A 24,356-nucleotide genomic window follows, 5' to 3' on the forward strand; every position below is an offset into this window, starting at 1 on the left:
GAGTTTGATAGAGTTTTCAAAGTGTTTTTGGTGATTAGTGGAGAGGGTATGTATAACTTTTGAAGCGGGTCCTTTTAGATTGTTTTGTTTGGCTGACTCTTAAATTCTACTCTACTTTGAGAAAGTTGTGGATTTAGTTCTTATACTTTAATTTAATTAAAGTTAATTCTTTTACTTTTTGAATTTTAAAAAACTTTTAAAACTTTAGTCTTGACAGCATCATTTATATCCGTTTGGTTAAATTCAATTACTAGTCTTGTACTATACATACTGAAAATTTGATCCACATTCTTCAATTGGATCATTTTAAGTCCTTATACTTTTCGAATTTTGAAAGTTTAGGCCTGATATAAAATGACAACAGTTAATCCATTAACCGGGTTTTTAATAAGTATTATGTTAAAATAACAAGTTGACATGACACTATACATACGATAATATGTTTGGTGCATCAGGTTTTGGAAATAGTGTAACTTAACTTAGTGAAACTAAAAATATTGTATGGTAAGGACCAAAATTTTAATAATTGAAAAGTACAAGAAATAAGAATGACCAAATTAAAGTAGAAAGATTACATTTACAACTTTTGTAAAATATAAGGACTAATAATAAAATTGAACCTTGGCTAAAGAGAACAGATAATTGAGTCATGGTGTATGTATGAAACCCCGAAGTGTGTTTGATGTGATTTGAAGTGTTAACCACAAGCTGAACATGTTGCAAACAAATATTGCAAAAACACGTAGTTTGAGTATGATGATCACGGGGCGTCTAGTGAGCCCCTTGACTACAAGTAGAGCGAGCTTCTCCTTCTTCGCTTCTCTTGGTCAAAGTAGTTGATTTGAACTAAGTGGTCACATGTAACACAATCTATTCCAATTGCTCCATTCTTTCGTCATTCATCTTTAACATGATTTACAATTAAAACTATAATCCCATTTTCTTTTCAACTTTCTACCATAGACAACAGATTGAAGGAATAGGAATTAAACAAAGCTATGACAAAGGATGTGAACAGATCCTTAATTTTTACTGATGTCCTTCAAGCAAATGCAGTGGATACCGGCTTTCATGTTCTCAGTTGCATGGAGGTATATCATTCAGTTAGTCCCATCTCTTCCAATGATTCCGCCAGGTATGCAAGAGATACCTAGTAATCCCTACCAATTCCATCCCTGCGAAGATAAGGTAAAATGCAACAAATGAAGCCAGAATCCAATGGAAGAACCAGCCACCAGCACCACCTGCCAGATCATAATCCACCCTACCTAATCTAGATGATAATAACTATTTGTCCAGAGTTATGAGCCAATGCAATTGAAGGCCAAACATAGCTACTTTAAAACATGTGTTCCTTCATTGATCAGACAATTTTTAAGACATTGGTCACAGTCACTCACAGGTAAGAAACAACTAAGGTAGAACACACTCGCACTATCTTTTAGCATGAATTCCACCATAAATTCCGTTCCCTATCTGATAATATGCAAAGTGGAACTATGCCAACATAGTATCTAAGTATATGAGTAGAAGGCTGAAGATCAATTTCTTCCCTGTCACCAAATTTGTTGCATACGCCGAAATAATCAGTAACTGTCACCACTGCTGTCAGTCACAAACAGAGCAGCCAAGGAGTTGATAGCAGATAAGTAGAACAACAATAGGCTATGTTCACAACTTGTTTTCACAAGTTCCTACCAACAGTTGTGGCTTCCCTGTTTCTCCTAAAATTCTATAACTAGAGAGACAGTGAAATGTGTTTTCCCCCCTTGGCATAAGATATCATTGTTGGTTTGTAACCAAATGAATGCACATTTTCTATCTGGAATCACAACTCACATTGAGATATATGTCAATCAAAACTACTCCACAACAAATCAATTTCTGCAATATTAACCAGTGCTTTCATTTGTAAGCTAATACTCTTAATCTCTAAATGAATCTTATTGGTGTCCGGATGAGAGATATCCCCTCCAAGGAAGTGGTGCACCTTATTACCAATCTCCATCCAACTATATGCACATTGCTTTTTCACTCCTTGCTCTTTCATCTGTAGCCTCACTCTTGTGACTTCATCCCACATGCCAGCCGCAGCATATATATTAGACAAAACAACATAAGCGCCAGAATGATGTGGATTCCATTCCACAATTTTCTTAGCTGCTAATTCCCCTAATTCTACATTCAAGTAAACACTGCAGGCAGCTAAAAGAGCACCCCAGACTCCAGCATCAGCTTCAAAAGGCATCGATCGTATTATTTCTGATGCCTTTTCCAGCTGACCTGCTCGACTCAGTGTATCAACCAAGCAAGAATAGTGTTCAGGTCCAGGACAAATCCCATATTCTTTTACCATTAGGTCAAAGAAGTCCATACTTTCATTTACTTTCCCTGCATGACCACAAGCTGATAATAAACTAAGAAAAGTTACCCCATCTGGTTTAACACCAACCACTTCCATCTGGTTGAAGAATTCAACAGCCTTTTCACAGAGACCGTGCTGCGCAAATGCAGAAATGATTGTATTCCATGAAACAAGGCACGCTCCATTCATTTGTCTAAAAGCTTGCTCAGCATCAAGAATGCTACCACATTTACTATACATATTAATCAAGGAATGACACAAAGAAGCATCTGATTCAAAGCCATATTTTATAACAAGCACGTGCATTTGCCTGCCTTCCTTAACTGATGCAAGACCAGAACAAGCAGTGAAAACAGAAACAAGGGTGAAAATATCCGGTTGGATAGCCAGCTTAACCATTTCTGAACACAACTTAAGTGCTTCCTCTCCGATCCCATTTAGTGCATAACCTGCACCATATATTACAATCACCTTAGCCTTCAAACTTTTGAAAAAAAAAAAAGTAATCTTCCTTCTAAAACAAGAAAGGATCTTTAGCTTTTCAATATCTAAAGCAATATTTCCAAAGTCAACAACCACGACACTTTTTTGTATCAGATGTTTGCAAAGCCATTGTAAACTATATTCTGCATCAACTAGTACATACCAAGCATTTTTTCCCTCAAGAAATGAAAGGAACACAGTGCAGCTACTCTACATCTTCTGATTCAGATCAAAGTACGATTACTACAAGTTTATTCCAATTTTGTCATTATATTATCATCAAACATAGCAAAACAGACACTCTATTGTAGATAAAGAAGCAAACAGACCTGTTATCATTGCATTCCAACAGGGTAGATCTTTGCACCAAATTCCATCAAACAAGGTCCTAGCATCCTCCACCTTCCCTTCCTTAAAATACCCAGTTATCATAGCAGTCATAGCAACAACATTCCTATTGGGCATCCGCTCATACAACTCCTTGGCTTCATTAAACCTGCCATTATCAACATACCCACTAATCATCACCGTCCAAGAAACAACATTTCTATACGGCATCTCATCAAACAAAGCCCTCGCCTTCTCAAATTCCCCTACCTTCATATACCCATCCATCATTGCTGTATAAGAAATCACATTCTTTCTAGGCATTTCTTGGAAAAGCATTTCAGCTTCTTTCACTCTATCCCATCTTATAAACCCTGACATCATCGCATTGTACGACTCGGTATTCCTCTCAGGCATTGCTTTAAAATACTGGAAAGCTTCATCTAAGTATCCATTTTCGACACAACCGGCGATCATGGAGTTCCAGGAGAGTATATTTCTATCAGGCATTGAAATAAAAAGTTTCTTCGATTCCCGAAGAAAGCCATTCTGCCAGTAGCCGGTAATGATAGAGTTCCAGGAGACGACGTCGGGAGCTGGCATATTATCAAACAGTTGGCGGGCAGCTTTAATGTAACCTGCCCGAGAAAGTTCCCGGATCCTAACGTTGCAATCATAGACACGGGGAGCAGAGAAGGAGTGGTGCTTAGCTGGGTAAAGAAGAGCTTTGAAAGCGAAAGGAATATGAAATATGGGGAGAAGAGAGGGAGAGATTATGGGTGTGGATTGGAGGGAAAAGCGAAGGAGCATGATAGCAAAATACTCAATTATTATTACATGAGAAGAAATAGAAATTGGAATTTTGAGTCGGGCGAGTTTTTGTGCAAGAAAGATGGGTTTAATTTAACAATTTAATAAAAGAAAAATGTTTATATAAAAAATTATTAAACATGAAATACAAATGTATACTTTAAAACAAATATGAAGATGACATGAGTTGGGTGGGACTCTATCTATCAACCTCGGTCTCATGGTCGTCTTGGACTTCGATATATGAGAGATCAAAACACCTTTTTCTTTTATGAAGATTGGGTGAATTTGGTATCTAAGGACAGTGCCTTATGGGTACAAGTCCTTTCATCGAAGTATGATTTGAAAGAATAATTATCGGATAGCATTGCTCAAAGTAAATGCTCACATCTTTGAAGGGCTTTTTCTAAGGTATGACCCTTATTTCGAGAGAATTTACCTTGGTCAATAGGAAATGGTAATAACATTTGTTGTTGGAAGTATTTATGGGTTCCGACAGTAGGTCCTTTGATAATGCAAATACATGCTCTTGATAATCTTAATTTAGATTGCCCTCTTAGTGAAATGGTTACACCGGATGGAACTTGGAATCTTGACCTTTTTAGTGTATGGTTGTCAAAGGATGTGGTCAGGCAAATAGTAAGTATTCCTCCTCCTCACCCTTCTTCGGGATCGGATAAGGTTATTTGGACACGTACAGCATCAGGGTCCTTTTCTGTTCGAAGTGCCCTTTGGTTTTTAAAGGAAAATTCTTTGAAATCTAGAGATGACTTATGGAAGAACACATGGAAATATTAAGGGTCGCAGAGAGTCAAAAGTTTCCTTTGGTTAGTATCTAAGCAAAGGCTACTTACTAATGTGGAGCGTACTCGATAGGGAATTGGGTATAACAGCTCTTGCTCGTTACGCGAACATGAAACAGAGGATACTCATCATGTGCTTTGGGATTGTTCGGCAACGAAGAAAGTGTAGATGCATATTGCCCTACTTAATCAACAACACAATTTTTTCTTTGGGACTCTACAGGATTGCTTAAATTCTAACATTTGTTGTTCCGCAAGGTTGCCTAGATGAGGAATAATTTGGTCTTGTCTTTTTGGACTAATTGCTTGTCGCATCTGGAAGAATAGGAATTTGTTTATCTTCCAAGGTATTACTTGGAACAGTCTTAAAATTGTTAAACTTTCCTATAGTTGGGCACAGCAGTATGAGTTAAGCCATAATGGATACAAGCAAATGAACATACTTTTGATACTCGAGCACCCTTAATAGGTAAATGGGTACATTTATTCACTGATGGTGCAGTGGATAAAGGTTCTGTAAGTGCTTTTGATGGTGGAGTGTTATGTGACTAGAATGAGAATTGGATCTTGGGGTATAATCACTATATGAGAAAATGCACAGATTTTGAGACTAAACTATGAGGTATTTTAGATGGTATACTTATTTTGCTTAGCAAAGGTTTTAAAAGAGTTACGATTTAGACTGAAAATCTAGAGGTGGTCAGAGCCTTACAAGGTAGTGTGGCGATGGATTCAGGAATACGGTGCTCAAGAGGGTCCAAAGGATTACGAGAATTGAAGGACAGTGGTGGATTAGATATGTTCCGAGGGAGGTTAATCTAGTTGCTCACTGATTGGCTAAGCTGAGCTTAGGATGAAAGACAAGCTTACAGATTTATGATGACGCCCCTAATGAAGTCTTAAAAATTCTCGAACAAGATAAAGCTTGTAGTGCTTTCGAACAATTTAATTTGATGTAACTCGATTCTTGTTTATCACCAAAAAAAATATAATCCTCCAAAAATAATAATACAAGCAAGTTTAAACTAGTTCGAGTTAACCATTTACAAATATAGAAAATTTTAAATAAAATATGAGATTGGTATTATGGGTTAGGCCTAGTTTGAACGATTAAACGATTATGTATACTATCAATGGCATGCATAAGTTCAATTTGAACTTGACCTTTCATGTACGCTTATTAAGAGTACTTTAAAATGTTTCTTATATGATAAGATTCCTTACAATTCCCATATAAGTTGAAGACTACTTAGATTTCAATAAAAACAATGAATTTGAAAATTGTAGATTTTATTTTATTATAATTTTGAGGTGAAATTTATATGATTATTTTTTTTAACAAATGGAACTAAAGGTTTTCAGTAAAAAAAATAAACAAATTAATCTCTCAGCCGGAAAAATGTGCATCCAGGCAAAATAAAAATCTATTAAGCCCTTCCATTAACAAAACTATTATTCACCGGTTTGACCATTAATGATCGCTAACATGATTAATAAAAGCAATGAAAAGTTAACACATACCATGAGATATAAATACATAGTTAAGAAGAAAAAGATAATTAAAAGAATATAACAATCCACGTCTAAAATGAATTTGGACAAACCAATGTTCAAGTTCATTTAAATATGGGCATATATATGTTTAAATTTGTTTTGAACATGATTTGTCATATTATGAAAAAATAGTAAAAATAATAATTATTGTAAAAATCATAAAATCCTTAAAAGAATCAAAAGTAAAATGTGTTTCGATGGTGGGATGAAATATCAACACTAATTTGGAACTATGTATATTTGTGCCAAATATTATTTTAGTCCTCAATAACGTGTGATTATTTTGACCTTTTAATAATATTTATAATTTCACAATTTCTTTAGAATTTTAAAATATTATAACCTTTTCATGATTCTAATGAAGTTCCATACTTCTTTTATAATTTAATTGAATTACTTATAACAACAGGTATGAATGTCATACGTTTATCTAGTTTCGTTAGTAACCCACTTTTATTTCCACTATGGACTCGATCAGTTTCATTTTATTTCTTCCAGCTCATTTAATTCTTTATTTAAAGAAAACCCTAACTTGTTTTTAATACCAACCATCCATTAGGCCTCCCATACGATAATCAAACTTTTAAATATTTTAACATTATTTTGCATTTTATAATCTAAAATTTTTCATTTGGATTTTCATACCACTATTTGTTGTTCACATCTAAAGCACAAAACATCGTGTGAGTTAAAATACTAAAATGCACCAACATTATGTATTTATTTTTAACCTATCCAAAATGACCATAAGCAATAGAGCTTTGTGACTGCTGCCACTCCATAAAAATACAAAAAAAAGGCGGCCCACATTCCAAATGTACACATTTTTTGTTGTCACTTAGTTGGGTTAATGGCTACTTGAGTAATCACCACCGGAAATTCGGAGCCAATTCACTAAAAGGCCGATTAATTACCATTACAAATAAAACATTTTCTTAAGCCAAATCAAGAACTGACACGATTAAGCAAGTTTTTACTCGCAACAAATAAACAACCAAAGCCACTACTGTGGCAAAGCAACTTTCGATTAAGCAAAAACACATTTAAACAAGACTATACCAGACATGAGTTATTGTCCATTAACATATCAGACGCCCCACTTCATCATCACATCACATTGAACCTACCACTACCATCATGGCCTAAAAGATGATCAGAAAAAACAAAAAACCAATACATTTGCCTAAAAATAAACAATAGTTTCTTCTAAGCGACTGATCCACACTTTCGGAAATTAAGCACGCTCTCCCCTGATCCTACGAGCCAACTGGATGTCCTTGGGCATAATTGTGACACGCTTGGCATGGATCGCGCAAAGGTTGGTGTCTTCAAAAAGACCCACAAGGTATGCCTCTGCAGCTTCCTGGAGAGCTAGAACAGCATGGCTCTGGAAACGCAAATCAGTCTGCATACAGAGACCGTAACAGGTATTGTCAATCAAAAGTTGATAGCATCAACGGTCAAGGAATAGACACAAGAATAGAGATATTTTGTACCTTGAAGTCCTGGGCAATTTCACGAACAAGCCTCTGGAAAGGCAATTTCCTGATAAGAAGCTCAGTACTCTTCTGGTATTTACGAATTTCACTGTACAAATAAATTATAATATGTCAAAAGCCTATAAAACGAAACACCCACACTCACAAGAACAAAAAATCATGTAATGAAAATATGAAAGAATACCGAAGAGCAACAGTTCCAGGACGGTATCGATGAGGCTTCTTCACACCACCGGTGGTTGGGGCAGATTTACGGGCAGCCTGTTATACAACAGAGATATATTCGAAGTTAATCACAAAACAAGAAAGCTCAAATTTGGTAAACCGGATATTGTCTTGAATGCAATACAATGAATCACCTTGGTAGCAAGTTGCTTCCTTGGAGCCTTCCCACCAGTCGACTTACGGGCGGTTTGCTTGGTACGGGCCATCTCTGCAAAGATATGAATAATTTCAGAAGACAAACAAAAAAAAAAAAACATTTTCTCATGAACCAAAAATAACACACAAAATCCAGATCTTAGATAATTACTGAATAATTCCCAAAAGCCCTAATTTTCAAACTAGAAAACTTCTAAGCCAAAATAGAAAATCAGAAAGGGAATTAAAACAGAAGTCGAAGGTCCTAAATGAACTCAGAAACTATAAAAGGTACCCTAATTATAAACAAATTCAACCTAATTCTACCTTACCTCCCCTATTTCCCTAATTCAACTTACACTACATGAAATACAAAAACAAATTAAAAGAATCAGAATTTACAAACCCTAATTTATCATAAAAGTAAACAAATAAATAAAAGCTAAGAGAGCGAGAGAAGGTGACTAACCCTGAGATCTTAGACAAACGCTTTATTATCTTCCTGTTCAAACGTTTGAAAAGGTAAGCAATTAAGAGGTATTTATAGAAGGTTGGGGGTTTTGATAATGAAGTTGATCCGACGGTTAAGATTTACAATCCGTGTGTTTCTTTTGTACGAAATCTGACGGTAAAAACTGTCACAAGTTGTGTTTTCTGAGAGGAAAAGGACGGTTGGGATTAGATTATAGTGGGAAGACACGGATCGTGATGGTTTGAGTGCTTGATTCTTATTGGTCGACTAAAATTGCTTTTTAGCACAAATGTTTTTAAGGTTGGATTAATGAATTAACACAAAATTAAAAGTAGTAAATTTTGTCCTTCTATTTATAAGTTGGGAGGGGTTTTGGATAGTTCTAAATATTGTGTAAAAAAACAGAAATGATTATAGTCTCTAATGAGATTATTAAAAATATATATAGCAAATTTGATTTGGCATTAACATTTACTTATAAATAGGGTTAAATTATGAAAGTTGTAATTTGGTATTAGTCCTTAATAGATTTAAGAAAGAATTTTGAATATTTTGAACTTAGATTTTATTATAAATTTGATATTAAAATTATAAGATTATTTAAATTTATAAACACCATAAATTTTTTGGCAAAAGGGATTAAATAAAATCTTAATAAAAATTAATAAATCAATTTACATCTTAAAAAAAATGCACACAATTAAAGTCCCAAAAGCAAAAATAAAAATAAAACTCTTTCATTACCAAAAACTTCTGTTTAAAGAGGGAGAAATAGACATCTAAGCTCCTTTTGATGTAACATATAAATTTGTTTCGCTTCATTCCAAACACAATTCAAATATATATTCTAAAAAATGGTAAAAAATTATAATAAATAAAATTTAAAAAGAGTAAGAAGTGTTTTCTTTTCTTTTATTTTAGTCCTTAATAACATGTGATATTTTGGTTTATAATTGACTATTTTGACAAATCTTTTCATAGTTAACAATATTTATAATCTTTAATGATTTTTAACATTCTTTATAATTTCATACAAGATTTTAAATATATTATAATATTTTCAACTAGGTTGAGCCTTTATTTATCTAAGATTGATTTTTGGGCAAATTTTTTTTCTGAAAATATTAACTAATTAATTATATAGAAGTACTCAGAAAAGAAAAAAAACATCCTCTCACTTGTCTAGTCCTAGAAAGGTTAGAAACGACATAGGAAGGGTACCAAAAATCTACAAATCCTTTTTTTTTCTTTTATATTAAAGTTAGTTTGCTTAAACAGTTCGTAGCTTGATTTTGCTCTCTAGAAATATAAAACAAGAGCCACCGTTTTTTTTTGTGCCAAAATATTTTGTATACATCTAATCAAAGTTGAATTCGACATGTTAGACTGCAAGGAACGCTTCCTTGATTAGCTTTAACAATTTTCAAACTATAAGATTTGATTACTCCATCATCAAAGGCCTCATAGCCTCTACATTGGGTTAGCTTGAGACCGTCCAAAATATCCTGAAGTTCGGTGTCAATGAACGAACACTTCCCTAAGTAACGGTTATAGCCAGACACCCATTCCCATTCTCATCACAAATTACTCCCCGAAAACTACATTACCTAATTAATTTCTTTCCAAGGCTCATTTGGCTAAATTTGTTTTTAGAAATAATGATTTTTTTACGTACCAATTTAATAAAAAAAGTTAGTTTAATTAACCATTTAATTATTCCATTCTTCAATTCTAGAAGTTAAGTTTCTTTTATCAAAACATCTTGAAATTTTAACACTTCACTGTGAATCTCCACATTTGTAATTAATTAATTTTTAATATATTTATTTAACAAAATTTTTAAATAATTCTAAGAATTTTCTATATTTTAAAAATAATTAATTGTTGATGTTATAGTTTTAACTTTAATTTTTCCATCCAATATCGAGTAGTTTGAAAAATTACAAATATAAATATTAAAAATAAAAAAATTTAAAAGCTAAAATGATTTTTTTTTACGAAGTTAGAGCCTAAATAAGTAATTATAGATTTTTTCTAATATCTCAAATTATCAAACAAGAATTATCTTAATTAAATATAGATTCAACTTCAAAATCTTGAACCGAAAAATTCACCTTAAATGCTTTTTTTCATCCTATATTTGAAAAAACATTCCATTAGGATTTTCACACCATTACTCGATGCCACTTGTAAGCACAAAACATCTTGATCCAGTTAACAAAAGCACCAATATCAGGGTAATTTACCAATAAAAGTTTTTTTTTCAAAATTTATCGAAATGGACCAACTATTTAATTATTTACCGAAATGGTCTATTTTTCGCGAAATCGCATCCACGTCAGTATGATGTCGAGTGCAGCGCCAGAAATCGCGTCCACGTCGGTAGCGACTTCTTGACGTGATGTAAATCGCATATAGAGGACACGATTCTTTGACGTGGCATGAACAGTTTATTTTTTTAGCTTAAAAAACTTTGAAAGGCCATAACTTTTGGCTCGGTTGTCCAATTGAGACGATTTTTTTATTTCGAATAACTTTTCGAGATCTACGCACTGACAAACTTCTTAGAGATGAATAGGGACTAATTTGTAAAGTATAATTTGTTAGTTACGAGTATAGGGACTAAAATATAATTATTTCAAAATTAACATGAAATTTTTGTATTTAAGAATATTTTAATGTTATGGAAGGATGAATTTGAATTTGAATTGAAAAACAAAGCTTAGATTTGAAAATATGACTATTTAGGTTTTAGAGACTAAATTGAATAAAATAAAAATTTTAGGAAACTTCTCAAAAGTCAAATGAGCTGACTTATAAAAAATATCCAGTGTTTACTTCAAATAAATAAGTAAAATAATAATTTAAATGTTTAAAAATTTAATTTTAAACCGAAAAAATCAAAATTTAGGGACAAAAAAGATCTTTTTTGACAAAATCTGCAACAAATCACCTTCAACAATTTATCAGCGCGTAAATCTCAAAAAATTATTTAAAATAAAAAAAATATTTAAAATAAAAAAAATCGAACAACCGAGCGAAAATTTATGGCCTTTCAAAATTTTACAAACTTAAAAATATAAACTATTCATCCACGTCAGCAAATCGCGTCCTCATAGGCGCAATTTCTGTCCACGTAAGCAAATCACGTTGACGTAAACGCAATGTCCTGACACGTACCCTGACATTATACAGACGTGAATGCGATTTCGCAAAAAATATCCTCTTCCGGTAAATAATCAAAAAATCAGCCCACTTCAATAAATTAAAAAAAAAAACTTTTATTGATAAATTACCCCAATATCACTCGTCTATTTTACGCTAACCATAGTAATAAGATATACGCTGAAAGACACGCGTCCCACTTTTCACATGGGACACATTTTCATTACCGACATGAGAGGGTAATCGCTCTTTCCGGCCAGTCAACAAATTTAAGCCCATAAATTTTCGCTTCCCCAACCTACCACTACGGCACTACCTAAACATGTCCCCTCCACAATATCCTCTTTTAACGGACCGATTCCACAACACTACTAAACAACATTTGCATTTACAATACACGAAAAAATATTCGAAGTCACTAGTTTTGATTAGGAAGCACATTAAAACAAACTATACCAGACATGAGATCTTATCCATTAAAATATCAGACATCACACTCTCCACCATAACCCCATTTCATCATAACATTGAACCTACGCACTAAGATAAACCTATCATTCAATCTAGTAATAAAAGAGGATTAAAAATAAACATAAAAAAATAGTACAACACATCTGCCTAACAACAAACAATAGTTTCTCCATTCTAAGTGAGTGATTAACACACTTGGAAATTAAGCACGCTCGCCCCTGATCCTACGAGCCAACTGAATGTCCTTGGGCATTATAGTAACACGCTTGGCGTGGATCGCACACAGGTTGGTGTCTTCAAAGAGACCCACAAGGTATGCTTCTGCAGCTTCCTGAAGAGCAAGAACGGCATGGCTCTGGAAACGCAAATCAGTCTGCAAACAAATATCATATCAACGATTGTCAACCAGAAGTCAATACCATCAATTGCCAAGGAATTGACACAATAATAGAGATACTCCGTACCTTGAAATCCTGGGCAATTTCACGAACAAGCCTCTGGAAAGGCAATTTCCTGATAAGAAGCTCAGTACTCTTCTGGTACTTTCGAATTTCACTGTACAAATAAATTATAATATGTTAAAACCCATAAAACGAAACACCCACACTCAAAATAATAAGAAGAATGTTAAGAAAATATGAAAGAATACCGAAGAGCAACAGTTCCAGGACGGTATCGATGAGGCTTCTTCACACCACCAGTGGTTGGGGCAGATTTACGGGCGGCCTGGTAATGCAACAGAGAGGTAAAGATCAGAAGTCAATACAGAACAAGAAAGCTCAAATTTGGTAAACCGCATAATGTTTTGAATGCAATACAATGAATCACCTTGGTAGCAAGTTGCTTCCTAGGAGCCTTCCCACCAGTCGACTTACGGGCGGTTTGCTTGGTACGGGCCATCTCTGCAAAAATATGAATAATTTCAGAAGACAAATAAAATAAACTAGTTACATTTTCTCATGAACCAAACATAACACAGAAAAGCCAGATCTTAGATAATTACTGTATAATTCCCAAAAGCCCTAATTTTCAAACTAGAAAAATTCTAAGCCAAAAAAGAAAATCAGAATAAGAATCAAAACAGAAGTCGAATGTCCTAAATGAACTCAGAACCGATAAGAAGTACCCTAATTATAAACAAATACAACCTAATTCTACCTTACCTCCCCTATTTCCCTAATTCAACTTACACTACATGAGATACAAAAACAAATTAGACAGAATCAGAATTTACAAACCCTAATTTATTACAAAAGTAAACAAATAAATAAAAGCTAAGAGCGAGAGAAGGTGACTAACTCTGAGATCTGAGACAAACGGTTTATTATCTTCTGGTTCAAACGTTTGAAAAGCGATGCAATTAAGAGGTATTTGTAGAAGTTTGGGGGGTTGTTAATGAAGTTGATCTACGGTTAGGATTTACTATCCGTGTGTTTCTTTTGTATGAAATCTGACGGTAAAAACTGCCACAAGTTGTGTTTTCTGAGAGGAGAAGGACGGTTGGGATTAGATTATAGAGGGAAGACACGGATCGTGATGGTTAAGTGATTGATTCTTATTGGTCGACGAAAAATTCTTTTTAGCTCTAATGTTTTATGTTTGGGAAAGGTTACGAAGATGTTATGAGGATTTAACACAAAATTAAAAGTAGAAAATTTTGATCTAACACCCGACTCAATCGTCAAATCTAGATGTGTGATATTATATTATGTTATCAAAGTAACTCATTTTAAACTAATCAGTCAAATGTAAGAAACTATTTTTGAAATTATGTTATTAAAAATGGAGTTTCAAAAGAATAAATTGTTTTAGAAACATGGAAGACAAAAAGCAACAACTGCAAAAAAAAATATAGCATCAAAATGGTCCATACCTTACTTTCAGGAAAACTATAGATAAAGAAGGAAATATCAATTATATAAGTCTAACAATTTGATTGAAAGAAAATGTGTTCCTAGACTACAATTTTTTTCTTTCTTACTTGAACCAAAGAATCAGATTTAAAGAAACTATATTACATCAACCTCATTGAAAACTTTATGGCTCCATTTGGCATACTTGCCCCACTTTTTTGGTGTTTAAGTCAATGTTTAATAAAACTGATGTCATTAATCTAACGATACTCACTCTATTAAGACCTATATAGTAGTGTTTCTCAACCACGAAAAGTTTCGGAGACCCTTTTACAACCACGAAAAGGGTTTCCCAAACTCTACAAAAAATGGGGGAAGTCAATATGGGAAATATAACCTTATGTGAAAACAAGCAAACTAGGAGATAGGAGAGGAAAGGTTCTGAACTTTTTCACATTCGTGTTTTTTATTTAATGTGTTAAACCCACGATAAACAAGACCATAAAATCTGTCACTATTCTTCTAGCACTTACTCTATTCAGAATACAAGCTAGAACTTCTCCTTTTAAAGACAACGTATGTTAATCAAGAACTATAATTGATATTGAATCATTCATATGATAAGGCTCCGTTTGATTGGTGGAAAATATTTTCCGGATTTTCCAGCGTTTGGTTGGTGTAAAATGAAATCCTAAGGGAAAATGTTTTACAAACACGGGTAAAAAAGGCCCCAATTTATGGAAAACGTCTTACCGATTTGGAATCAGTAAGACATTTTTCGAAATTTCCAGCGTTCTCCCTTCTCTACACTCTCGTTCTCCCTTTCGTTCTCCCTTCTCCTCTCTACACCGATCTGGTTTCGTTCTCCCCTCTCCCTTTCGTTCTCCCTTGATCTGGTTTCGGGCTCCTTTTCCCCCTTGATTTCTTATTCTTTTTATAAATTGATTTGGGGATTTTCTGCTTGTTTTTGTCTGAGATCTCTTGCTTGGGTTTTCTGCTAGTTTGGCTGTGGTGTTTGGCTTGTCTTGGGCAGACTTGCTTTAGAAAGGTATATTTTCTTGTCCATATTTTTGTGAATCGGTTTCTGGGTTAGTTCCATTATGTTATTAGTTTCTTGTCCATAGTTTTGTGAATCGATTTCTTGTCCATAATTAGAAAGATTTTGGCCTCTGTTTATGCTGAATGTCACCTCTGCTCTCACTGATTTGTGCCTACAGTCTTCTCTGGTTACCACTGTATCGTTGGTCGCAGCTTAGATTTTAAACCATGCTTTTGATGTTCTAACAGTATCAAATGTAGTTTAATCCATGGTTTTGTCGTTGGTCGCAGTTTATTACTTATCTAGTTAGAAGTTAATAAATTTGTTAGTATTTGATGCTAGAGAAAATGGCTTCCTTTGATATTGGCAGTCCTATAGACCATGTGCTGCAATAAGAGCCTGCAAATGAAAATGAGTCATAGCCCCATAAATATCAGTAGGAGTAGAATCTGACAAACAAACTACCTTGGTGAGGTTAACCTTGGGTTTAAAGATACCAGCTTTACTTTAAGTGATCATGGAATATGTACTTGGGTAAGAGAGGTGAATGAGGTTGAGACGAACTAGGAGTAGAATTGTTAGGTGATGACACAATTGGAACAAACATAGAAACTGTAGGTAAGGAACTAGAAAGTTCAGGTAAAGAAGTTGACACAGGAGATGCACCGGAACTATTAGAAAATGAAGAAATAGTTGTCACAAAAGAAGACGAGTGGAAAAACATATTAATAGTAATTAATTACATTTATAATTACTTAATTTTTTCATAAATTTTTTATTTGCTGAAGTCCTATATGAAGTCTTTAATTAAAGTCCTATATGATTTATTTGCTGAAGAGTGAGCTTCTGAAATTTGTATATGCTGAAATCTGAAATCTGAAATCTGTATTTGGTAAAGGTTCCCATGGAATTATTAGACTTTGAATTTTTAATAAGGATTTTACTACATCATAGCTACATCATAGTTCTATTACCTGCATTCCCCCATTTATGTTTCAATGCGCGAGAGAAATTCTGTCACTTTGTGTTCTATTACCTTGTCCTTGTGTCATCAACTTTTGGATATTTATGGACTCGATTTAGAACTGGATTTTTCACGTGAATAAAAACAATTTTCTCTGCTGAAAGAAATTTTAAAGCTTGGTATAGATGTAGTGGTGTCTGATGCATTTTTCTCCATATTTTTTGAAATTCCTAGAACTGCATTTTGAGAATTGGAAGTCGTTTTTTCGGGTTTTAATACTGAAGCGCTTGTGGATGAAATACAAGAAACTGCTGCAGAGTGCTCTGAATCTTCCTAACTAGGCACTAACTTGAGGGACTCAAGCTTCTTCCTCAACAATTTGAGCCTCTTCTCAGCTTTGTTCATTACTTTGGTCTCTTCTTTGAGTTTTTTCATATATATATATAATTAGCTTGTGTTGTTTCTTATGGGATAAATTTTCGTTTAGGGTTAATTTTAGAAGTTTCAAAATCCAGATTCCGATTTCAATGTTAATGGCATTGATTATTATGTCAAATCTTGAGAAATGAAAATTTTATCAGCAACTCATGTGATACAAAATGCATCAAATGTGTATGGAACATTATACTTTTATGGCAAATCATAACAGAATTCAACTCTTATGATTTAATAATCAATCTTCTTTGATAATAATTGCTATCTCATAAATGTTAATTATTTCTACTCGAAGTGGATAATAATTTAATTAAGATACTTAACATAATGAAATATGGATTATTCGTTTTTCTTTATCTTTTTTTGTGAATTTATTCGTTTTCTTTATTTACAAGTAATCAATATCAAAATCTTTTACAAAAAATCTGATTAGTACATCCTCAAACTATAATCTAGATATTAAATTGGTCTCTATAATCAAGATTTTAAATTGGTCTCTATAAATTTTGATATTGAAAATTATAACTTATAATGTGATTCCTTTAGTTTTTTAGAACATTAATATCCAATTATTCTTTTTCTTCCAATTATAACTTATAATGTGATTCTTTTTCTTCCAATTATAAATACATTAATATTTGTTGAAGTATTGGTACAAAGAAAGTAGTTTAATTTCTCAAAAATTATTCAATACTTGTTTTTTAACACAATTACAAATAATTTATTTGATATTAGTTTTTTCAATTTATAACGATTAATATTGTAGCTTAATAATTGAGTATTATTATAAATAAATCATTGCAATATATGTAAAAACAATTTAAAATATAAAAATTATTACTATATATTTAATATATGTAAAACAACTTTTCCGGAAAATATTTTCAAGAAATCGCCAAACAATGAAAAATATTTTACATGATTCAATCAAACACCGAAAATATTTTTCAATAAATCATTTTACGAAAAAGTAAAATATTTTCAAAATCATTTTACTGAAAAACATTTTCTTGGCAATCAAACGGATCCTAATTCTAAAAATAGTCAACAATGTCAAAAGCGAATTATGATTTTTTTTGATAATTTAAAATTAAGTGAAAAGAAAGTAAGTGTTGGATTTTCATTATAAAACTATTTGTTATATTAATACAAATTAAGTATCGAATATAATTATGTTATTTGATATTAATACATTTTAAAATTTCAAAATTGCTTATTTCATGATTTTAATATTATTAATAGGACATTTTACATTATTTGAGATAATTTTGAAAAATATAATTGATGGTCACTAAACTAACTATAATTACATCAAAGACAAGCGCACCTATCGAACAATAGTATAACTTTGGTGAGTAGGGAATATCGTATCCACGAGAACTAAAAGTACTAGTAATTACCGTTTTTTCTATTATTTAGCCGATAAATTGGAGTGATTGTTTTTAATCTAAATTTACTAATCTAATTTAACTAAGAACGCAACAAAGAATGAAATAGAAAAATAATCGAAAATAACCAATGAAGAAGACAATACCCAGGAAAGAATCCACCTAAACTTCACCTATTATTCTGAATCTGAATTAAACGATTTATTCACTTGTGTCTTGATCTGTAGAAATCCCTAAATTATGTTAATATTTCTTTCGAGAGTAAGAACAACTGACTCTAGGTTGATTAATTGAAATTTCTTTCTAATTAAAACCCCTATCGTCGCATTAACTCGATTTATGGATTTCCCTATTAGATTTGACTCTAATCCTATAGATTTATGTCGTCCTATTTCTAGGATTGCATGCAACTCCACTCAATTAGATTTACTCTTAATTAGAGACTTTTGATCCACTGAAATAAGCACATTAAACATGAAGTAATATCCTAAATATATTAAAACACGAAATAAGCATACATAATTGAGAACAAGAATGAAGTATTTATCGCATAAAAACAGAGATTAAATAATAAGATTCATCATAAGTTTCATCCTCTCTAGGTATCCAAGGAATTTAGTTCATAATCTGGGATGAAAACATCTCAAAGTTAGGATAACAATAGGATATAAAGAAACTCAATAAAACTTTGAAGGAAATTAAGTGGAGATCTTCAATCTTGAAGAAAATCCGCTTTTGAGTTGATTCTGATGGCGTTCTTTGAGTGATTTCTCCAGGCTTCTCTGAGTGTTCCCTTAGATCCTCTTCTAATTGATATTTATAGACTTTAGAATGCTTAGAAAGCCTAAAAATTGGGTTTTTTCGCGTGTTTGGGAAACAGGGTGCGATATCGACACGAGATGGCACATGGGCGTGTGGCCAGCCCATGTGAAAATGCCCAGGCCGTGTGGATCCTAGAAACAGCTCTATTCATTTGATTTTAGCTTGTTTTTCGCTCCCAAATGCTCTCCTAAGTATAGAACCATGAATTTAAAGGATTAGGAGTATTAAATTTACTAATTTACATAATTAATCATCTAGAAATGCATTAAGAATAAAATTAAAATATGTTACTTTTACAGCTTATCAAATATCCCCACACTTAAGTGTTTGCTTGTCCTCAAGCAAAATCCTCAACTCACAATTAAAATTAAATTTTCTCAACTCATAATTCTTATCAATGATGTTTCTTCATAATTCATAAATAATCATACATTGATAATTCAACTAAAAGAGCACTAAAAATTTAAACAACCCAAGTCAAACATTTTAACGCATGAAAACATAGGTATTTCCCTTTATCTAACTAATTACCTTTAATTCAAAATCGACAAGAATCGACATCCTCATTAAAGATTTACTCAAATCACTCAAAGTGTTTAAGTTTCAGGAATAAGCACTCAATAGTTAAACATGAAAAGTCATTACCATAGGCTTGCATGAAAATCAAATCTCCACCACTATAAAATTAGATGATACACAAATCGAAAAGTCTTTAAGAGGTTGTAATGGGACTTAGGTTAAAGGTGTGAAGAAATGTTGAAAAAGATGGTTAAAATCGAGATCGAATTGATAAATTACCAAACTAGAAAAATAAACAAATGCTGAATTAAAAACAATTATATCAATCAAAAACTGTTCAAGAATAACACAAACTTCTTCTCAAAATATAAATTTAACTGTTCAAGCTCAATTATCATAGAACTAAATAATAATCAATATATATGTATTTTTTAAATTAATTAATTTTTAAAAATATCATGAAATAAGATTAAGAAAATTAGCAGTATTAGCACTCAGGTTACCTCCTGAAAAGCACTTATTTAAAGTCTAAGCTCGACTTACCTCACATTCGCACGGTTACGATGGTTCGCGGAGTCGAAACTCCTCTTTCTCGCTATCAATTCTATTATCAAAATAAGGTTTAAGTCGATGACTATTTACCTTAAATGTGCCGAATTCAGAATGAGTTACCTCAACTGTACCATATGGGAAGACATTCAGTACCGTAAAAGGAGTTGCTCCGTTTGCATTAAGCTTTGAAGTGGCAATAAGTGGATGTGTTTTATCTAGCAGTACCTTGTCCCCAACCTCAAATTGGTTTGTCCCATCCACATGCTCATTATGGCGTCGCTTTGGTTTTGTATCGTGTATTCTTGGTTTCTCCTTGACATGTGTCTGCCATTCGTCTAGTTCCTCGATATGTAACATTCGTTCTTCATGAGTCATTCTGTTTCTGTCGTATGGATTGGAATGTGGCTTTATTACGTTTTTCTGAGGAGTTTCTTACAAAGAAGTTTAAGCCACAATGTTACTAATATTAACAAAACTCGTATAATTATCTCGATCACTAGATGTCTTAACAGAATCACGAGCTTGTAGAGTAATCTTGTCATCACCTACACGAAGTATTAATTCACCTGTACCAATATCAATAATAGTTCTAGCAGTTGCTAAAAAGGGCCGACCTAGAATCAAAGGTACGTCACTATCATCATCCATGTCTAAAACAACAAAATCAATTGGGAATATGAATTTATCAATTTTGGCAAGAACATCTTCAATAATACCCCTAGGAAATCTAATGGTTCTATCTACTAATTGGATACTCATCCTAGTTTGTTTGGGTTTCCCAAGACCTAATTGTTTGAACATTTTATAGGGCATGACATTAATACTAGCCCCTAAATCAGCCAAAACATTATTAATATTCAAACTGCCAATTAAATAAGGAATAGTAAAACTCCCTAGATCTTTCAATTTGTTAGGTAGCTTATTTTGCAAATTGGCTGAACATACTGCATTTAGCTCCACATGCGACGAATCATCTAACTTCCGTTTGTTCGCCAAAAGCTTCTTTAAAAATTTAATGAAATTGGGCATCTGCGAAAGAGCTTCAATAAACGGTAAGTTAATATGCAACTTTTTCAGAAGTTTAAGAAATTTACCAAATTGTTCGTTCGTGTGGTCTTTTTTCGTCACCTTAAGATATGACACTCGAGGTTTTTTATCTCATATTTGCTTTTGGTGGAAAAATACCAATTGAAGTGAAGGGTTTTTTCAAACAACAAGGAGCTGGGTCAACTATTCAATCAAATGATATTGATCATGTTTCCCATCTCTTCTCGAGAGGCAAGTGGGCTATTTCTTTGCAAAATTGTGCTCAATTTCATATGTGGCAATTCCGCCAAGATCTCTTCGTTAGTTGGGGGAAGAATCCACATTTATAATCTTTACTAACTAATTTTTGTTCATTCTGGCTTACCTCAACCTTACCGTTACTTACCACAACTTCTTCCTTTGGTTTTTATTCAGATTCAACTAACCCTTCTTCATCACGAACAGTAATTGTATGAAGCTGCTCTCTTGGGTTAGTTTCGATGTTGCTAGGTAAGCTACCTTGTGGTCGTTCTAATATTAGTTTAGCTAGTTAATCGATTTGATTCTCGAGCCCTTGAATTGATGATTGTTAATTTTTAAGCACTGATTCAGTGTATTGAAAGCAGGTTTTTGACAATGAGATAAACTTCGTCAACATCTCTTCAAGGTTCGGCTTCTTCTCTTGTTGGTAAGGTTGTTGTTGGAAGCCTGGAGGGGGTTATGCTATTTGATTTCCTTGACCACTCCAAAAGAAAATGAGATGGTTCCTCCAACCTTCATTATTACTATAAAGATTATTTTGAAGCCTGGAATTGTTACCCATATAGTTGATTTGTTTGTTCTCTGTACTAGAGGCGTAGGGTAAATATTCTGGATTATTTATTCCACCTCCATTTACGTCGCATTGCACCAGCGGATGTACCTGCGTAGAAACACATAAACCATTAATTTTTTATTTAAAAGTTCTACTTGATTCGATAACATGGTGACCACATCTAGGTTAAAAACATCGACTACTTTTGTCAGCTTTGTCCACATGACTTGCCACTGATAATTATTCAGTGACATCTCCTCTATAAACTCACAAGCCACTTCAGGTGTTTTATTGTTCAGAGTACCACCGGTTGCTTCATCGATTAACTGCCTAGTTGAGGGATTCAAACCATTGTAGAAGGTTTGAACCTGTAGCCATAGAGGTAACCCATAGTGAGGGCACATTCTCAATAAATCCTTATACCTCTCTCATACATCATATAGGGTCTCTAATTCAATCTGCACGAAGGAAGAGGTATTATACCTCACCTTAGTTGTTTTAGCTGGTGGAAAGTACTTCAGTAAGAATTTCTCAGTCATTTAATCCCATGTAGTGATAGAACCTCGTGGTAAAGAATTCAACCACTGTTTAGCTTTATTCCTTAATGAAAAGGGAAGTAGGCGAATGGCGTCGTCAGAAATGCCATTTATCTTGAAAATATCGCAGGCTTCCAGAAAATTAGCCAAATGAGTGTTTGGATCTTCGTCTTGCAAACCATTGAACTGAACAAATTGTTGTACCATCTGAATAGTGCTCAACTTCAGTTCAAAATTATTCGCAACAATAGTAGGTCTTACAATACTTTATTCAGCCCCAGTTAGAGTGGGCTTGGCATAATCGTCAGCTGATTATTCTGGTTATCACTCATCTCGTCAGTAATAAACGTCATCTTGCTCATCTACTATACTTTGTCGACTCTGCCTTGCTTTTCTACGATTTCTACGAGCTGTACTTTCAATTTCGCTGTCAAATAATAGTGGTTCTGACGGGTTTCATCTAGCCATAAACTAAAGGAACCTGCCAGAAGCAAATAAAAGAAAAATTTGAAAACAAAACTTAAACTAAAAACAAAAATAAAATGTAATAAAAATAAATGGCTAAATTAATAAAAAAATCAAGTGTTTTTAATATTTTGGTCATCGGCAATGGCGTCAAAAACTTGATGGTTACTAAACCAACTATACTTACGATAAAGATAAGTGCACCTATCAAACAATAGTATAGCTATGGTAAGTAGGGAATATTGTATCCACGAGGACTAAAAGTATTAGTAATTACCATTTTTCTATTATTTAGACGACAAATTGGAGTGATTGTTTTTAATCTAGATTTACTAATCGAATTTAACTAAAAACGCAACAGAGAATGAAATAGGAAAACAATCGAAGATAACCAATGAAAAAGACAATACCCAGGAAAGAATCCACCTGGACTTCACCTATTATTCTGAATTTGAATTAAATGATTTATTCACTTGTGCCTTGATCCGTAGAAATTCCTAAATTATGTTAATATCTCTTTCGAGAGTAAGAACAACTGACTCTAGGTTGATTAATTGAAATATCTTTCTAATTAAAACCCCTATTGTCACATTAACTCGATCTATGGATTCCCCTATTAGATTTGACTCTAATCCGGCAGATTTATGTCATCCTATTTCTAGGATTGCATGAAACTCCACTCAATTATGTTAGATTTACTCTTAATTAGGGAACTTTTGATCCACTGAAATTAGCACATTAAACATGAAGTAATATCCTAAAAATATTAAAACACGAAATAAGCATACATAATTGAGAGCAAGAATCAAGTATTTATCGCGTAAAAACAAAGATTAAACAATAAGATTCATCATAGATTAAACAATGAGATTAAAATATATTACTTTTACAACTTATCAATAATAATTTGATTATTTCATTTTTGTAACAAAAGCAAGAGAATTTATTTTGAATATTTTTAAAATAAAATTAACTTAATATTTTTAATATTATGTGGTAAATAACTATCTACTTATTTATTTTATTCAATATTTTTAAATATTGAATTAAGTGAATTGTTATAGTTATCGACGCATATAAAAAATTAAATGTTAAATTTTTTAATGAATAAAAATGTGTTTACCAACACACCCTAAGATAAGTCTCATATTCATCGTAAGCATTGTCTCTATTCTCCTATTCACCCATAGCCAAACTACCAATACAAAGTTCTGTTAAGAAATTGAAATAGACATTGACAACATACATTTAAGTTGTTGCTTATTATCACTCTAGGTTAGAGGTAGCTTTGCAAAAAGAAGTCTAGCAACAAACTCTTCTTACAGAGATATATTCTAAGATTTGAGGTCTTTTAACAATTTGTGGTACTCATGGATTTGCACCTTAATGTTTTTGTCATCAATCACCTCCACCCTATAGTACTTCCCTATTGCACCTTAATGTTTTTGTCATCAATCACCTCCACCCTATAGTACTTCCCTATTGCAATTTTCTACTCACCAACAAATTCAATAATATGTTTAGTAATCTCATAGTCCTAAATTCCTTTTGTTTCCATGTACAAATAGTAGACGTCAACAATTTCATTTGAAAGTGTGGAAACAATAGTGTGCCTGCATATATACTATATATTA

The 24,356-nt window shown here is 32.9% G+C and overlaps 3 protein-coding genes and 1 non-coding gene across 5 annotated transcripts; 1 reads left to right on the forward strand and 3 right to left on the reverse strand.

Annotated features, from left to right (window-relative positions):
* Positions 1-497: 497 nt before the first annotated feature.
* LOC105787808 (pentatricopeptide repeat-containing protein At4g02750) lies at positions 498-4,276 on the reverse strand. Its single transcript, XM_012614366.2, has 2 exons — positions 3,178-4,276; positions 498-2,814 (listed from the first exon to the last, which is right to left on the reverse strand). The coding sequence occupies exons 1-2, from the start codon at positions 3,983-3,985 to the stop codon at positions 1,853-1,855; spliced, it is 1,770 nt and encodes a 589-aa protein (XP_012469820.1). The 5' UTR covers positions 3,986-4,276; the 3' UTR covers positions 498-1,852.
* Positions 4,277-7,329: 3,053 nt separating this feature from the next.
* Positions 7,330-13,639, reverse strand: LOC105787811 (histone H3.3). 2 transcript variants are annotated; one of them, XM_012614368.2, is made up of 5 exons: positions 13,609-13,639; positions 8,201-8,274; positions 8,026-8,102; positions 7,839-7,929; positions 7,330-7,747 (listed from the first exon to the last, which is right to left on the reverse strand). In XM_012614368.2, the coding sequence occupies exons 2-5, from the start codon at positions 8,270-8,272 to the stop codon at positions 7,577-7,579; spliced, it is 411 nt and encodes a 136-aa protein (XP_012469822.1). In that variant the 5' UTR covers positions 8,273-8,274; positions 13,609-13,639; the 3' UTR covers positions 7,330-7,576. The 2 variants fall into 2 exon arrangements, with proteins under 2 accessions (XP_012469822.1, XP_012469821.1); XM_012614367.2 differs by lacking the exon at positions 13,609-13,639 and adding an exon at positions 8,671-8,762.
* On the reverse strand, positions 12,245-13,684 carry LOC105787812 (histone H3.3). The gene is made up of 5 exons (XM_012614370.2): positions 13,609-13,684; positions 13,138-13,211; positions 12,959-13,035; positions 12,774-12,864; positions 12,245-12,682 (listed from the first exon to the last, which is right to left on the reverse strand). The coding sequence occupies exons 2-5, from the start codon at positions 13,207-13,209 to the stop codon at positions 12,512-12,514; spliced, it is 411 nt and encodes a 136-aa protein (XP_012469824.1). The 5' UTR covers positions 13,210-13,211; positions 13,609-13,684; the 3' UTR covers positions 12,245-12,511.
* An 8,421-nt stretch (positions 13,685-22,105) lies between these two features.
* LOC128039477 (small nucleolar RNA R71) lies at positions 22,106-22,212 on the forward strand. Its single transcript, XR_008193981.1, has one exon. It is a non-coding gene; the product is annotated as a small nucleolar RNA R71 (small nucleolar RNA).
* Positions 22,213-24,356: the final 2,144 nt, after the last annotated feature.

This window comes from Gossypium raimondii, chromosome 2, assembly GCF_025698545.1.
Source record: "Gossypium raimondii isolate GPD5lz chromosome 2, ASM2569854v1, whole genome shotgun sequence".
NCBI lineage: Eukaryota > Viridiplantae > Streptophyta > Magnoliopsida > Malvales > Malvaceae > Gossypium > Gossypium raimondii.